Source organism: Rhinolophus hipposideros, assembly GCF_964194185.1.
Source record: "Rhinolophus hipposideros genome assembly, chromosome: 7".
Classification (NCBI taxonomy): Eukaryota; Metazoa; Chordata; class Mammalia; order Chiroptera; family Rhinolophidae; genus Rhinolophus; species Rhinolophus hipposideros.
This window is the reverse complement of record NC_138053.1, coordinates 15,350,414-15,366,157: the sequence shown is the minus strand read 5'-3', so window position 1 is coordinate 15,366,157 and position 15,744 is coordinate 15,350,414. Positions and strand designations below refer to the sequence as shown.

The 15,744-nt window shown below is 33.0% G+C and overlaps 1 protein-coding gene across 10 annotated transcripts in view; it reads left to right on the top strand.

Annotated features, from left to right (window-relative positions):
* The window catches only part of CSNK1G3 (casein kinase 1 gamma 3), a 103,016-nt gene that overhangs the window by 50,250 nt on the left and 37,022 nt on the right, over window positions 1-15,744 (top strand). For all 10 annotated transcript variants that reach the window (XM_081053652.1, XM_081053651.1, XM_081053644.1 and 7 more), the window contains exons 5-6: window positions 6,380-6,528; window positions 8,063-8,297. In XM_081053652.1, coding sequence (XP_080909778.1) covers window positions 6,380-6,528; window positions 8,063-8,297 — 384 coding nt within the window. The remainder of the gene's footprint in view (window positions 1-6,379; window positions 6,529-8,062; window positions 8,298-15,744) is intronic.

Genomic DNA, 15,744 nt, shown 5'->3' with positions numbered 1-15,744 from the left:
AATAGATCTTATTATTTTCATGTGTCTGTTCTTTTTTCTGGAATGTCTTTCTTTCTCAATGAATTCCTTGTTTCTCCTGGCCCCAGTTAAATGTCACCTCTTTTGCAATGCATTTCCTGACATTTGTTTCCAGAAAAGTTTCTTCTTTGACCTGAAATTATTTTGAATATATCTTTATTTTTTCTTTTATCATATTGTATTATATTATTATTTGATTATGTGTAACTCTTGCACTAAAATTTCAACTCTGAGGGCAGTGAAATAATATATTCACCTTTTTATCTTTGAAACTGAGAAGAACGACAATTGTAAATACTTGGTAAATGGTTGAATTTATAAATTCTTAAATGACAATAATAGACTCTTATTGATGTGAAGTTGCAATACAAAAGTCTCCAAAATTTCCTATAGTTTTTTAACTTCTGTGACTGTCTGTTTAAAGTTTGATATTTTAATCTATAAAATTGTTTTATTATTAAATTTTTGAGTATTTTATTTCTCACAAAATAAACATAGCCATATAATTTCAAAAAACTTTATTTCTATTTGATTTTTACATCCTATGATTAGGTAAATTTAATTCCTCATTTTAGAGATCTAGAACTAGAAAAGAATCAGTAATGAATATTTTTTAAATTAATGGAAATGTTAAAGCAAGGAGATATGCAGATTAAAATGGTAAAGCAAGGGGATAATGCAGATAGTTATTTAATTAACTGAACTATACAATTCATTCATCTAAAAATAATCGCTTTCCAGAGAAAGATAGGTATTAATTATTAGAATTTATCCAGTTTTTTATTATTTACTTGAAAAAATATTTAGTTGAATTGTTGATACTTTATGAAAATGCATGGAAAATATTTTGAAATTTATGGGGAAATTTTCTTGAAGATCTGTGATTCTGAGTAATGCTTTTTTTATATTGAATTATTTCCTTGATATCAGATAGCTGAAATGGGCAACATTGGGGGAAAACTTTGCAATTATTTATTTCTTGGAATTTCTTTATCAGCTGATATATTTATCATAGAAAGTAAAATAATTTTTTTCTGTCAAATTATTATCAAAGGAAATAAAATAATATTTTTTCTATCATAAGTTACTCTTTAGGGCAACCCCCAAAAATATACTGTTTGAGACCATGCATATGTTAAATCATTGTTTCTCAAGTGAGTGGCTTGACTTTTTGATGTTTCCTGATGTAGTGCTAAACAATATGTAATTTGATAATAGCAGCAGTGGCTGCTTCTAAAATTATACCTCTGTGTATTATTGCCTTCTAAGTAAGAGCTTTTAAAAGAGCTTCTCTTCCTTCTTTATACTGACCCCTCTGCCTCCTTGGTTTGTGCCTAATTAAAAAGTCAGGATTTATGTGTTTGTTTCCTATGTGTTTTGCTTTGATTTACAGATGACTCCATTTTCACATTCGTTTCAAGATTATTTGTCTTTGTCTGCTAGCTAAATGAATGTTGGCGATTCCAAAATGTATGGAATTTTTATTATACTATTCACTTTTGATTAAGGTTATGGGTAATAGTATTGGCCTTTTAAATGTGGGTATACACGTTCTATAATATCTGAAATTCCTTTTAGTCACTGAGTTGCCAGATTAGAGTTTCTCTGTGTTTCTCGTGTTTTAAGAAATTCTGTGTGTCTGAGAAAAACCGAAAGAAAATATATAAAAACCATGAGAGTTAAGTGAATAAACTAATTAGAATATTACCTATTGAATTTGGTTTTAATAAAAATAAGGAAGAATACTATGTGGGTAAGTGGTTAGTGTAGACTAATCTCAGGCCAGAAAACCAACAGTTTATGTAGCAGCCTCTTAGAGTTCCATTTTCTATCTTGGCTTAATTGCTTTAGGAGACTTCTTACGTATATATAGTACTCCTAATTCTTTACAGAGGCCTCTCTGTCTGGGAATTTCTTTAAGTTATGCATTGCCAAACTTTCACTAATATGTGAATATATATGTACATTGGTACTAGTAGATAGTATACCAAGCTTTTTTGTTCAAGTTGTGGTTTATGGAGAATGTGTACATTTAAAGAATGCTATGCCATTTGTTTTATATGGTGCAGGTATTAGGATAGTTGTATGTTATATAGTAATTATAGTATTTTTAGTGATTAATCACATAAGAATCTTAAACAAAAAAACAAACCATACTTTTGAATAGGATATGACTAAATGGTGATGAAGGATTTAATTTTCTAAAGTGCAGTATTCATTATTTTTGTAATTCCCTATTTAATAATAAAACGATAGAAAGTAAAAAGCCATGAAAAACAATATGATGACTTCATATTTCATTTCATTTTTGATTTAAAGTAGCACATTGTGAGAAAGAAAAGATTTGTAAGCTTGCAGCTTGGGGCTAAAAAAAACGATAGAATCCATTTTTTTTCTTAATTATTTAGGCCGAAGAAGATAATAACTGAATAATGAATAACATCACATGATAGAATAGTCATTGAAAATTCAGTATAATAAACAATAACTACTAGTTTATACATGATGTTATTTTTTTTAATGTTCTCTGAAATTTAGAGTAATTTCTAAATACGTACGTAGAATTATTACAGAAAGGACTATTGCTTTTTTTTACAGTGAGGTGGCTTTATTTCTTTTATTTGGGGTTAATTGGTAGAATTTTACTACTAAATGTGGGTGCTGTGGTATTTCAGTGAAGTGGTTACCAAGTCCGGGACTCATTGCACCTTTTTGTTCATATCAGAGATTACTATTCAGCTAGGGCAGCAGGTCTCAAATTTGGGGGTTGCAGTGTCCTTTTACACTCTTAAAACTTTCGGAGGATCCCACAGGACTTGTCTTGTAGATTATAGCTATTATTAGTTACCATATGAGAAATTAAGACAGAAATATAAATATTGCTAAATTAAATCATTTGAAAATGATATTTAAAAATCACAACGAACTGTATTTTCCAAATCAAAAAATGTGAGAAAAGTGGCCTTGTTTTACATGTTTTGTACATTTCTTCAATGTCTGGCTTAATAGAAAACAGCTAGATTGTCAGTATCTTCTGCATTCAGTCCATTGTCATATCTCATGTCACGTAGCCTCTGGAAAACGTGACCGTTCACTCTTGTGAGAACAGGGTGAAAAAGGTAAATAACATCTTAGTGTTGTTATAAAAATAATTTTGATGTCACTGACCTCCTGAAAAGGTCTCATGGACCACCCACCACCCTCAGACCTCAAGCATCTCCAGACCGTGTGTTGAGAAACTGCTGAGCTGGCAGTGTAAGCATTTGTGCTAAAGGTTAAGAATGCCTTAAAGCAAACTTTCTAGAAAAAGAACATAGCCTAAGTGATAATTCTGCACTTACTATTTCTAATTGGATTTTAGGTTTTCTTAACCAAATCTGTAGTGTTTAAATTTCCTTAAAAAAATACTAATTCTTTTGTTCTAATTGCTCCTACATGAATACTGCTGGACCTGAAAATGGAAAGAAATGGAAAGAAACATCATCTTGTTTCTTTCAATGATATGCTTAACTTTTACCCCACTTGTAAGGAACTGAAGTATTTCACTACCTGGCACAAAGTACTTCGCACTCTTGAAGACTGTTAGATCGCCTAATGTTTTGTAACTTAAATGAATTAATGTTGCTTTGTCACGTAAGTGGAATGCTGAAAATAAAATGTTTCGTAAAATTAATTTTGGGAGAATAAGAGTAAAACTATTTTCAGATAATATGTGCATTTTGTGTTCTGCCCATTCTTAAGCTTTTCTTGGGGAAAAATATACTTGTCTTGAAAATTAGAGATGCTAATAAGCATCCCTGAAAATTAATGATGTTGGAAATTATTAGAACTAACTTTAATGAATTCACAATGGATGGCTTTTTATAGCAGTCTCAAAAATAATTTTAGAACAATTGGAATTGGGTGGAGTAAAAGTTTATGGTTGAAAATTCACTAAATAAAAGAACAAATACAAAAGCATGCTTTTGCCCAAGCGTTGGATTGCATCCATGTAATTCAGTAGCCAAATAACTTTGATCAAGAGACACAGCTAATAATTTAACACCTTCATTACTCTGCCTTCTAAGCCTTCTTTCTGTGCTTGTCTCTTCTCTTAACCCTCTCACACTTCCCACTTTCGAACACCCTCTTCCTTGTGGTCTTCACTGCTGTATTTATATTGCTGTGGTTGTTGTGCTTTGTTTTTGCTTAGAGTACTCTGTAGCCTCTGTTAGTTTCAAATTTTCCTAACTCTTAACAATTCAATTTGCTTGCTTCATCTTTGAAAACAACCCAGACTTGTCCTGGGAAATGAAATTCTACTTTGGATTTTACAGTGTTTGATTTGCATTCTTGATTTAAAAAAAAATTATGACTCTTGATTCTATACCTCAATGGCATAAAATTTGATTTGAAATATATTACTAATAGTTACTTCGGAAAGTTTTGCATTCATTGACTCATAAAATAGTATGTATCTCGAGATGTCATTTAGTGTTCATTCTTTTTTTTTTTTAACCAAAGCTCTGTTCTGAGTCATATTTTAAGGTAAAATTATGTTGCATGGTAAAGCTGAGGTATTTTCATTCAAATTGGAGCCTAAATATCTGTTTAATTTAATCAATTGAATATGCTGTTTATGGAATTGAGCCATCTCTTGGATAAGAGTGGCTCACTCTAAGATAGTGATTACCAGTGGCAAGGGGAAGTGTGTGTGTGTGTGTGTGTGTGTGTGTGTAATGGGGGTGGGGTTGTTGACAAATCACATGGGGGTGTATGAGGATCTCTGTTTCTGGGGAGGGCACCAAGTATTCAAGTTGAACTTGTTCCCTTCCCCCCAACTCTGCTGTGATTATTTTGTCATACTTCCTTATCCTCCGAGGTTCTGCCACTTTTCTCGTATTCACATTTGAGAAAAACTGGTCTTATCTAAACCACTATGATTGATAAGCAAACTGAAGCCTGCTTTTAAAGTTGAATGGTTAATATTAGGATAAACTAAGAACCTAGCTGTCCTGGATGTTAGTTCAATGTTCTGTGTTCTGCACCTACAGTAATTAATATTTAAAGTGATAAGAGTAAACAACAGGAATGAAGTTATGCTCCCCAAACTCTTTTAAAAAGTTTATTTCATTATGTTTTTGAAAGGTTTTATTTTCCCTTCTAAAAAAAAAAAAACACACACACACCAAGAAACAACAAAACCACTTGGAAGTAAAACTGAGACATTAAAAATGGAAGAAGTTCATTTTCTCATGAGGAATAAATAGATAAATGTTAAGATAAATTGAACACTGATTTTATGTTTGTTTTTTGGGAGTCTTTTTACTTTTAAAAATAATAAAATACAGATGATTTCTGTTCAGTTAGACTTTATATTTGGAGTTTGTATTATTTTGCATTGTTGAATAATGAATTATTTAGTAGTTAGTGGCATTGAACAAGAGACTTTATTATCTCCCAGTTTCCATGGGTCAAGAGTGCAGGTATGGCTTCGCTGGTTCCTCTGCTGGCGTCTTGCCAGACTGACATGAAGGTATAAGCCTAGACTGCACTCTTACCTGAGACGTAGCGTCCTCTTTCAACTCACTGGTTATTCTCAGGATTCAGTTCCTGAGACTGCGGGACCTAGGCCCTCAGCTCCTAGAGCCTGCACACACCGTTCCCTGACACGTGACTCCCTCCACAACGGGGTGGTTTGCTTCTTTATGGCCAGCAGGAGAGCTTCTCTGCTGCTTTGAATATCTCGGACTTCTGGACCATCTTTTTAAAGGGCTTACCTGATTAGGTTAGGCCCACTGGAATAACCTCCCTTTGATTAATTTAAAGCCTGCTGGTAGAAGTATTAATTATATCACCTTTGCCATGTACCATAACCTAATCACAAGAGTGAAATCCGGGAATGTTGCCCACACTTAGGGGGAAGGGATTATATGGGGTGTGTACACCAGAGCATGGAAATCTTGGAGGGTGATCTTAGCATTATGCCTATCAGTGGGTTATTAAAGAGAACAGTGACTTCTTTGTTCAATAAAAATCAAATCTTTCCTGAGTGCCAGGCATTTCTCTAGGTAATGGAAATATAAGGCTAAAATGCCCAGTTTCTGTCTGTGATGAGCTGGTCGAGACCAACAATGCCGCTCTGTTTGTAATGGAGTTCAGTCATGCAGCTGCAACAGAGGTGTAACCAGGCTACGCAGTGAACATTAACGAGAAGCCTGGGTCAGGAGAAGTTTATTGTGTGTATAGAAAAAGTAAAAATACTGCTGCAGTTCTTGAAACTACAAAATTAAAAAATTCATATTTATGGATTTTTCTAGGAAGAAAAGTTTGATATTGAAGATGAGGAAATTATTGAAATCCTTTCTCTTTCCCCCCCCAGACGGTATACCTCAAGTTTACTATTTTGGCCCTTGTGGTAAATACAACGCTATGGTGCTGGAACTGCTGGGACCTAGTTTGGAAGATTTGTTTGACTTGTGTGACCGAACATTTTCTCTTAAAACAGTTCTCATGATAGCTATCCAACTGGTAAGTAAAGCGGGATGGTTTGAAGTTGTTTTAACAGTTGAGTGGTTCTGTGGTCACAAATTTAGATGAAAAGTTTCAAGTTTTGTGATATTATCCTACAGAGCATTTGACCTAATAAAAATGTTTCTGCTTTTCATATCATTGTATTTTCAGGATGATATAACTTAAAATAACTGAATCAAGTGTATCTTATTTGTATGAAAGAATTAATATTGCTTTCAGATCAGAATGCTCAGTTTGAGAATTGTTTTCAGCACTCTTTTATTTAGAAGAACTCTTAGAGAACCTTCAGAAACATGGATTCTAAATCTTGGTAATAAATTCTAATGACCAAGAAAAAGAAGAAACAAACTAATGAGAGAGTCTCATAAATTATTTAAATTTCAGGGAGCATATGGGGAAACAATTTAGAGGATGATTTTAACGTAAATGCCAATAAGTTTTTGGCATTTTGAAGTAAATGAAAGAAATGCCAATAAGAGTATGCAGCAGAAGTCTTAAAATTGTTTTTCTGCATTGATTCATTAATTCTAATTCCATAAGTTTATCCTATGGAAGTATTCAAATGTATTTAAAGCTTTTTGTGTAAAGATGTTTATAATAAAGTGGGAAACAACCCAAAAATACAGACATGACAGGGTTAGTTGAATAAATTATTAATAACCATAAAATAATATGCAGCCATTTAAAAGCATGTATTAAAAGGATGTTTCATGACCTGGAAAATGCTCATAATATATCATTAATTAAAAGTATAGGTCACAGAATGTTATATGTATATGATCCAAAGTTTGTTAACAAACAGACAAAAATGGCCCGAGTGACTATATGTTTACATTGCATTGTCAACCGAAGCAATTTTATTTGTTACTTGTAATGTTCTATTTTGTGACACTTTGTACAATGAACATTATTTGAGAATGTGTAAATGTGTAGACCAGTTAATAAAAATATACTGTATTATTATTAGAGTTATATTCCAAAGTTTTCTAGTTTCAAGATCTTCTAAAATGTTTAATATCTAAGGAAAAAAGTAAACAATTTATAAAAAAGAAAAAGATATACTGAAGGGTCCTGTTAATTGTTTTTATTTGATAGTGTAGACTCTTTAAGTGTTTTTAATATAATTGTAAAAGTTGCTTGTTTGCTGAACTGAGAGGAAGAATAAATTGCAACTTTGTGATTATGCCTATTTACACTTTTGAGTTCAAAATTTTATATTGGTAAAGCTTTTTGATTTTATGAGGCAGCATCTTCCAAAAGTGTTGATTGAATCAGGCTTACTGATGAAAAGAATTCATAAAATTCAAATACTTCCTTTTATTAAGTGACCAAAATAGTAAAAGCAAATATTTTTAATCATAATTGAATATGTATTGGAGAAACTCTAGACTGATATGTTACTTTTAAAGTGTTGAGACAATTTCTGAATTTTTAAATGTTTTTATTGTGAAAATTTTGTGTTGATTTTGTCATGCTTTTTTATGCCAGTCAAGGCCTAAAATAAAATTTATCTTCTTTTCTTTGAATCAAGATTTCTCGCATGGAATATGTTCATTCGAAGAACTTGATATACAGAGATGTAAAACCTGAGAACTTCTTAATAGGACGACCAGGAAATAAAACCCAGCAAGTTATTCATATTATAGATTTTGGTTTGGCAAAGGAATATATTGATCCAGAGACAAAGAAACACATACCATACAGAGAACACAAGAGCCTTACGGGAACAGCTAGATATATGAGCATAAACACACATTTAGGAAAAGGTATGTGTACCTTTTGTAAGTTTATGGAAGCTTGAATTCAGTAACAATGTTAACAATGTGAGTATTTATTATGGTTCAGTTTTTGCAGGTTACAATTGCTTCTATTATAATTTCTATTTATCGCCATAAGCCAGAGTTTACTTTCGTTTATATCTAATAAAACATCTTTAAAACAAGTTGCTCTAGAGTAAATGAATGATAGAGAATGTAAGATAGCCTTATATTCATTGTATCTCTTTTAAATATAACTCGAAATGTTCAACTTTGTTTCAGTTAAGGTGACACATTCAATTATTTCTGTTGAAAAATATGAGAGAATATTTTAACTGAATTTAGTGTACGTGAAGATTTTTAATTGAGACTATAGTCCTCTGATATAGTTAGCTAAGAGGCTACCAACCTGCCTAATACATTTAATGCTATGAGCACATACCTTACAGGTACTGTTTACTATGTACTAGCTATATGACTTTCGGTTTCTTATTTGTAAAAAGGATAAAATAATATGAACTTCACAGGGTTTCTTATAGCTGTCCTTTTTCTGGTCCAGGATCACACATTTCATTTATTTTTTTATACCTCCTTCGTTTCTTCTTATCTGTAACAGTTCCTTGCCTTTCTTTGTGGTTCATGACCTTAATATTTTTGCGGACACAGGCTATTTCATAGAATACCCTCAATTTGGGTCTGTCTGCTGTTTCTTCCTGATTGTATTTGGGTATGCATTTTTAGCACAAATTTCACAGAAGTGATGTGTTTTCAGTGCATCTTGTTAGAAGGCACATGATGTCACTTGGTTCCAAGTAGTATCTAAGTTTCCCCACTTAAAAGTTTCTTATTTTCCCTTTGTAATTAAAAAGTATTTTATAAGTAGATCTTTGAAATGGTGTAAATATGTTCCTCATCAAGTTTTTACACACTAGATTTAACTTCCATTGATGATTTCCTAACTCCATCATTCCTTATGTATTTATTGGTTGATATTCTAACAAGCAATTTTCCTTTTCCGCTTTTATTGACTTGTATCAGTATGGATTCATGGCTTCTTATTTATTGAACATATTATAGCACAGTACCATCACCCCTTCGAGTTCCTTCTTGCTCTTTCTCAGTCAATCCCTCCTTCTCTAGAAGCGATCATTGATCTGCTCTCTACCACCATCGATTAGTTTTGCCGATTCTATTACTTCATATACGTGAAATTGTCTGACTTTTTTGCTCAGTATAACAATTTGATGTTCAAATTGTCCCAGATTTGGCCAGTGGTTGCTCCATTAAGCTGGCTCCTCTGTACTTTTGGCGTGTTCTCATGATTCTTTGAGAACTTGTTTACTTTCTCATATAGTAAGTTGTTCTTGACTCTTCTTATAGATTCTTTGCTCTAGCCCAGAAACAGAAATTTCTCCAACAAGCCCTCAGTTCTTTAATTGGGTGATAGTATATAAAATCCAAGTTTTGGGCACTGGATATGTTTATTTCTACTGGTATGTTATTGCTTTTAGGCCCTTTCAGCAGCAGAACTAGGAAATATGTGTGTGGATGTGAATATGCACATATATACTCATTTGTGTATATACACACACACACACACACACATAAACATACAAATATATCTATGCATGAATATATAGAGATATTAATACCTATATATATTAAAAACCATGAGTTTATACTGATACTTCTAATTTCAACCTAATACGACACAGTAGTATCTCCCCTTTCCATACTTATATTTTTCTTTGCCAAAAGTGAGAAATCTGGCTGCCACTACTTTAATATATTTACTTGTTTTAGAAGCCTGGGATACTCAGAATATAGTTTCAGAATTAGTAACTGATAACACTTGGTAAAGTAAACCTATTAGAATTGCAATATTTATAATTCTTACTTTAATGGAAGAGTTCTTTTTAAAATTGAAGTAAAACTTACGTTGAGTAAAATATACAACATTCGAGTGTATACTTTGTATTGTCAAATGCACACATTTCTGTAACCCACAGCCCTATTAAGGTTTAGAAACCTGCCATCACCCCTTCGAGTTCCTTCTTGCTCTTTCTCAGTCAATCCCTCCTTCTCCAGAAGTGACCATTCGTCTGCTCTCTACCACTGTCGATTAGTTTTGCCGATTCTATTACTTCATATACGTGAAATCATCTGACTTTTTTGCTCAGTATAACATGTTTGAGATTCAGCTATGTTATTGCAAGTTTAAGGAGTTTGTTCCTTCTTAAAGCTGAGTAGTATTACACTGCATGAATATACCACAAATTGTTTATCCATTCTAATGTTGATAAATGGTTTGATTATTAACAGTTTTGTACTATTACAAATAAAACTGCTATGGCATTCTTGTTAATGTTTTAGTGGGCATATGTTTTCAGTTCTTTTGGGTAAATACCTAAGATTGGAATTGTGGGGTCATATGGTAGGTATTGTTTAACTTTTATAAGAAGCTGCCAATTAGTTCCCCAAAGGATTCATACTATTTTCTGTTTCCATCAGCACTGAATGAGAGTTCTGTTTGTTTCACATTCTTGACAACATTTGGTGTTGTCTTTCTCATTCTAGCCATTCTAGTAGATACATGATGTCCCTGTGGCTAATGATTTTGAGCACTATTTCATATCTTTGGTGACATGTGTGTCATTTTATTATTGATTTTTAGGAATTTTTAATGTATTCTGGATATAAGTCCTTTGCCGAGTATATATTCTGGGAATATTTTGTTGTTCTATGGCTTGCCTAGTCATTTTCTTAATGGTGTCAATTGATGAGCAAAAGTTTTTTTTTCCTTTCATGATTACTGCTCTTTGCATCCTAAGAAAACTTTAACCCCCTTAATCCCACCCCCCATGTGATTAGGACATTTCATGTTCTTTTCTATCATCTGGAATTAATTTTTTGTATGGTGTGAAATAGGGTTTGAGATTCTTTTTGTGATATATTCTTTTCCATTGAATTACTTTTGTGACTTTCTAAAAACAGTCAGTTCTGGGTTGTATGTACGATAGCTTATTCTTAAGCCGCAGTCAGATTTCATGTCAGAGGAAGTTGAACTTAATTTTCTGCTGTTAGATTCTTTCCCTGACATCTCACTCATGAGGGAGAACAGATAGGAACATAGATCAGTCATTATTTATACATCATCACTGTTCAAATGTACCTTACAATGTAGGATCATAATTTGTACGTGACCTTATAAGTCATCTAATCCCACCTCCAGCTCTGGGTAGTAGCTTCTTTAACTATTCTCCCCAGACTTACCCTCTATATACTGCATGTCCCTGCTTCTGACTCTCAGTCAAAACTAAGTAACACGGCATCTTCCCTGACAGTTTCCCTGATAGCAGGATCATGGTATTTTTCTTTTCAGTTGTCTGAAAATGCATGAATAATGTAAGTTTGCCTTTCTTTAAGAAAAGTAAGTTTCAAACATAAAAATTTTAAAGCACGAGTTGTGTTCAGGTAGTAATTGGGGGAGTGCCTTTAAATAGCTCACTTTCCTGGTAGATTTAAAATACGATTGGGTAGATGTACAACTTTCAGGATTGTGTCTTCTGTTAAAACCAGGTACATGTGTGTTTACATGAACAGTGTGTGAGAACTTTTCTTATGGTAGTTGGTAACAGGCTATTATAACAAGTAACAAAGGTTCAAAAACCATTTTATTGTGAGACATGAAGTCACAACTTCCTTATGGCCTAGTGTTCTTTATCTGGACAGTGGTAAATATAACAGCATTCTATTTGTGGAAATGGCAAAGTGAGTCTGATATATCATTTGTCCTTGTTAGGAAAAGCCTTTAGAGCTTGGGAAATGGCATTTAACTATTGCATTAATCTCTTTCTATTCCACTTTCAGGAAAAAACAAAAAGACAAAAATTATTTCTTTGGCAAGTATTAGAAAGAACAAAAGCTTTAATCTTAACTTTCTCCTGTTTATAAAAGCCCTCTCTCTCAATTTTGATGTAGAACTTGGAAGTAGAGGGATAATGTTAACAGCAAAGTTTGTTGGCTAGATTACATGAGTTCCTGTTTGTTTGTTTTATTGTTTTTTAAATTGAGAGTAAGCTTAAAGAATGTGCGTTTGAGTGCTGAATAGTTCAAGCATTCTTTAAGGGTGAGATGGCTGTGAACATAGAATATTTAGTGGTGTTTTGAGTTTAGAACCCTTGGCTGTGTGAGGAATCAGGAATAGATAAAAACAAAGAAAAAGGAGCAGTGAAAATGTGACCTTTAAGTGGTAATTTTCATTTGTGTATATATAATTTCTTCCCTCCCTGCTTTGGCTGCACGTTGGTGATTACTTTTCAAGCCTTCTTGCTTGTTCATTCATTCATTCATTCTTGTGCATTCAAGGACTTCTACTCACATGAACTTTTCAAAATGGAAAATTTGGTCAGAAGAACATTTGTAAATGTTTTTCCTTGGTGAGGACTAACACTGTATCAGGTGTTAAAAGGAAAAAGTTGTTCCTAATATAACAATAGGGAAGAATAGTGTAAAATCACATTGTGAAATTTATTATTTTTATTCCTGTGGTATATGTTGATCTCAACTAGGTGATTTTTGTTCAGAAGGCAGATGTAGTGATTCACTTGTACACCTTTTTCATACCTGCTGAAGTCAGTCTTCAAGGTGAAATCTCAAAAAAGCTATGTATCGACAGATGTAGATTTCCTTGGTCTGCGTTAATGGAAGCTTTCTTCAGTATTGTCATGTTGAATTTTTTTTTTAATTGTGTCTGTCAAGTGTCTTCTTTTCAAAGACAATTTTTGTCAACTGCTTTGAACCTTATTTTTTAATCGTCCTTTGAATCACTTTTCCTTCTATATCTTTTCTTTTTGAAGTGAGTTGAAATTCAGTAAATACTCTGTAGTAAGTAGTCTTGAAATAAAATTGTCTTTTATTTTTTAACTAACGTTAAGTATTCCTGGATTAAAGAGACCAAGATTTGAGGAATATGTTGTCATTTGCTTTGTAAGTGTTAATAAAATTCTGTTCCATAGAAGAAAGATATTTCAAGCCTCTGTGTGGTAAGCTCTCTGAAGAAGAGAGAAGGAGTCACAGAATTATGATGTTACAAAAATGCCTTATTTCTCTGCTATCATTCTGTGATGTGATTGATTTACTATAATTTCTAGGTTAATTACCCAAATTTCTGTGGCCTGCTCTTTAAGCCTCCCAAATAGCTTTTAAACAGTTTGAAAACATGTATTTACATTTTGTAGTTATATTTTAACAGTTTAAAAATGTGTTGCACCTTTCCTTGCTTTCTTAAAGTATGAAGAACAAAATTGGTATTTTCTTGATGTTTCAGAGTCATAATTTTTGTATTACTATTTTATGTAGTGCTACCCTCAAAGTCTTTTGAAGAGTGTTAGGATGTATACCTTTATTTAGATAAGTTTAGAGAAAATGCATTTGCATAGTACTGTGTTTTTATAAATAGACATTTTTTAGAGCAGTTTTAGATTCACAGTGAAATTAGGCAGAAGATACAGAGATTTTCCTTACTCTCTGTCCCCACACATGCACTGTGGGGGGGTACATTATGTACCTATTGTCCACATTCCTCATAAGTGGGGTACATTTATTATAATTGATATGCCTACATTGACACATTGTCACGTATATTTCATAGTTTCAGGTTTCACTGTTGGTGTACATTTTATGGGTTTGTACAAATTTAGAATAATGTGAATCACCATTATAGTATCACACACAATAGTTTCACTTCCCTAAACAATGATCTAATCATCCCTGTCTCCCTCCACCCCCTGCTAACCACTTGTCTTTTTACTGTTTCCATGGTTTTTTCTTTTCTAGATGCCAAATAGTTGGAAACACATAGTAGATAGCCTTTCATACTGGCTTAGTTTGCTTAGTAATATGCATTTAAGATTCCTCCATGTTTTTTTCATGGCTTGATAATTCATTGCTTTTTAGTGCTGAGTAATATTCCGTTGTCTGGAGGTACCATTGTCTGGAGGTTGGTTATTTGTCTGTTCACCTAATGAAAGACGTCCTCATTGCTTCCAAGTTTTGGCATTTATGACAATGGCTGCTATAAACGTATGTGTGTGTGTGTTTGTGTGGATATGTGTTTTCAGGTCTTTTGGGTAAATATCAAGGGTCTTAATGCTGGATTGTATGGTAAGAGTATGTTTAGTTTTGAAAGAAAACCCCCAAACTGTATTTCAAAGTGACCGACTGGACCATTTTGTATTATCACCACCAATGAATGAGAGTTCCCATTGCTCCACATTCTCACCAGCATTTGGTATTGTTAGTGTTTTGAATTTCCACAATTCTAATAGTTGTGTAGTGTTATCTCATTGTTTTAACTTGCATTTTTTAATGAGGAAGCCACTGGGCTTTCTTTTTTGTTTTTTGTTTTTGCAAAGTTTATTGGGGCGACAATTGTTAGTAAAGTTACATGTATTTCAGTTTTACAATTCTGTATTACATCATCTATATATCACATTGTGTGTTCACCACCCAGAGTCAGTTCTCTTTCCATCACCATATATTGGATCCCCTTTACTCTCATCAATCATCCCCCTCCCCCCTTTATCCTCTAGTAACCACTAAACTATTGTCTGTGTCTATGAGTCTTTGTTTCTTCATTTGTTTGTCTTGTTCTTTAGTTGTTTTCAGTTTTATATACCCCATATCAATGAAATCATATGGTTCTCGACTTTTTCTGTTTGAATTATTTCACTCAGTATAATAATCTCAAGATCCATCCATGTTGTCCCAAATGGTACTATTTCATCTTTTCTTAATGGCAGAATATCGTGTTTCCTCGAAAATAAGACCTAGCCGGACAGTCAGCTCTAATGTGTCTTTTGGAACAAAAATTAATATAAGACCTGGTCTTACTTTAATATAAGACCGACCGGGTCTTTAATATAATTTGTAATATAATATAATATAATATAATATAATATAATATAATATAATATAATATAATATACCTGGTCTTCTATTAATGTTTGCTTCAAAAGATGCATTAGAGCTGATTGTCCGGCTAGGTCTTATTTTTGCAGAAACACAGTAGAATTCCCATTGTGCATATTTACCACTATTTCTTTATCCAATCATCTATTGAAGGATATTTTGGTTGTTCCCATGTCTTGGCCACTGTAAACAAAGCTGCAATGAACATTGGAACACACGTGTCTTTATGTATAAATGTTTTCAAATTTTTTGGGTAAATACCCAGGAGAGGGACTGCTGGGTCATATGGTAATTCTATTTGTAATTTTTTGAGGAACCTCCACACTGCCTTCCATAGCTGCTGCACCAGTCTGCATTCCCACCAACAATGTGTGAGGGTTCCTTTTTCTCCACAGCCTCTCCAACACTTGTTACTATTTGTCTTGTTGATGATAGCCATTCTGACTGGTGTGAGTGGATACCTGATTGTGGTTTTTATTTGCAT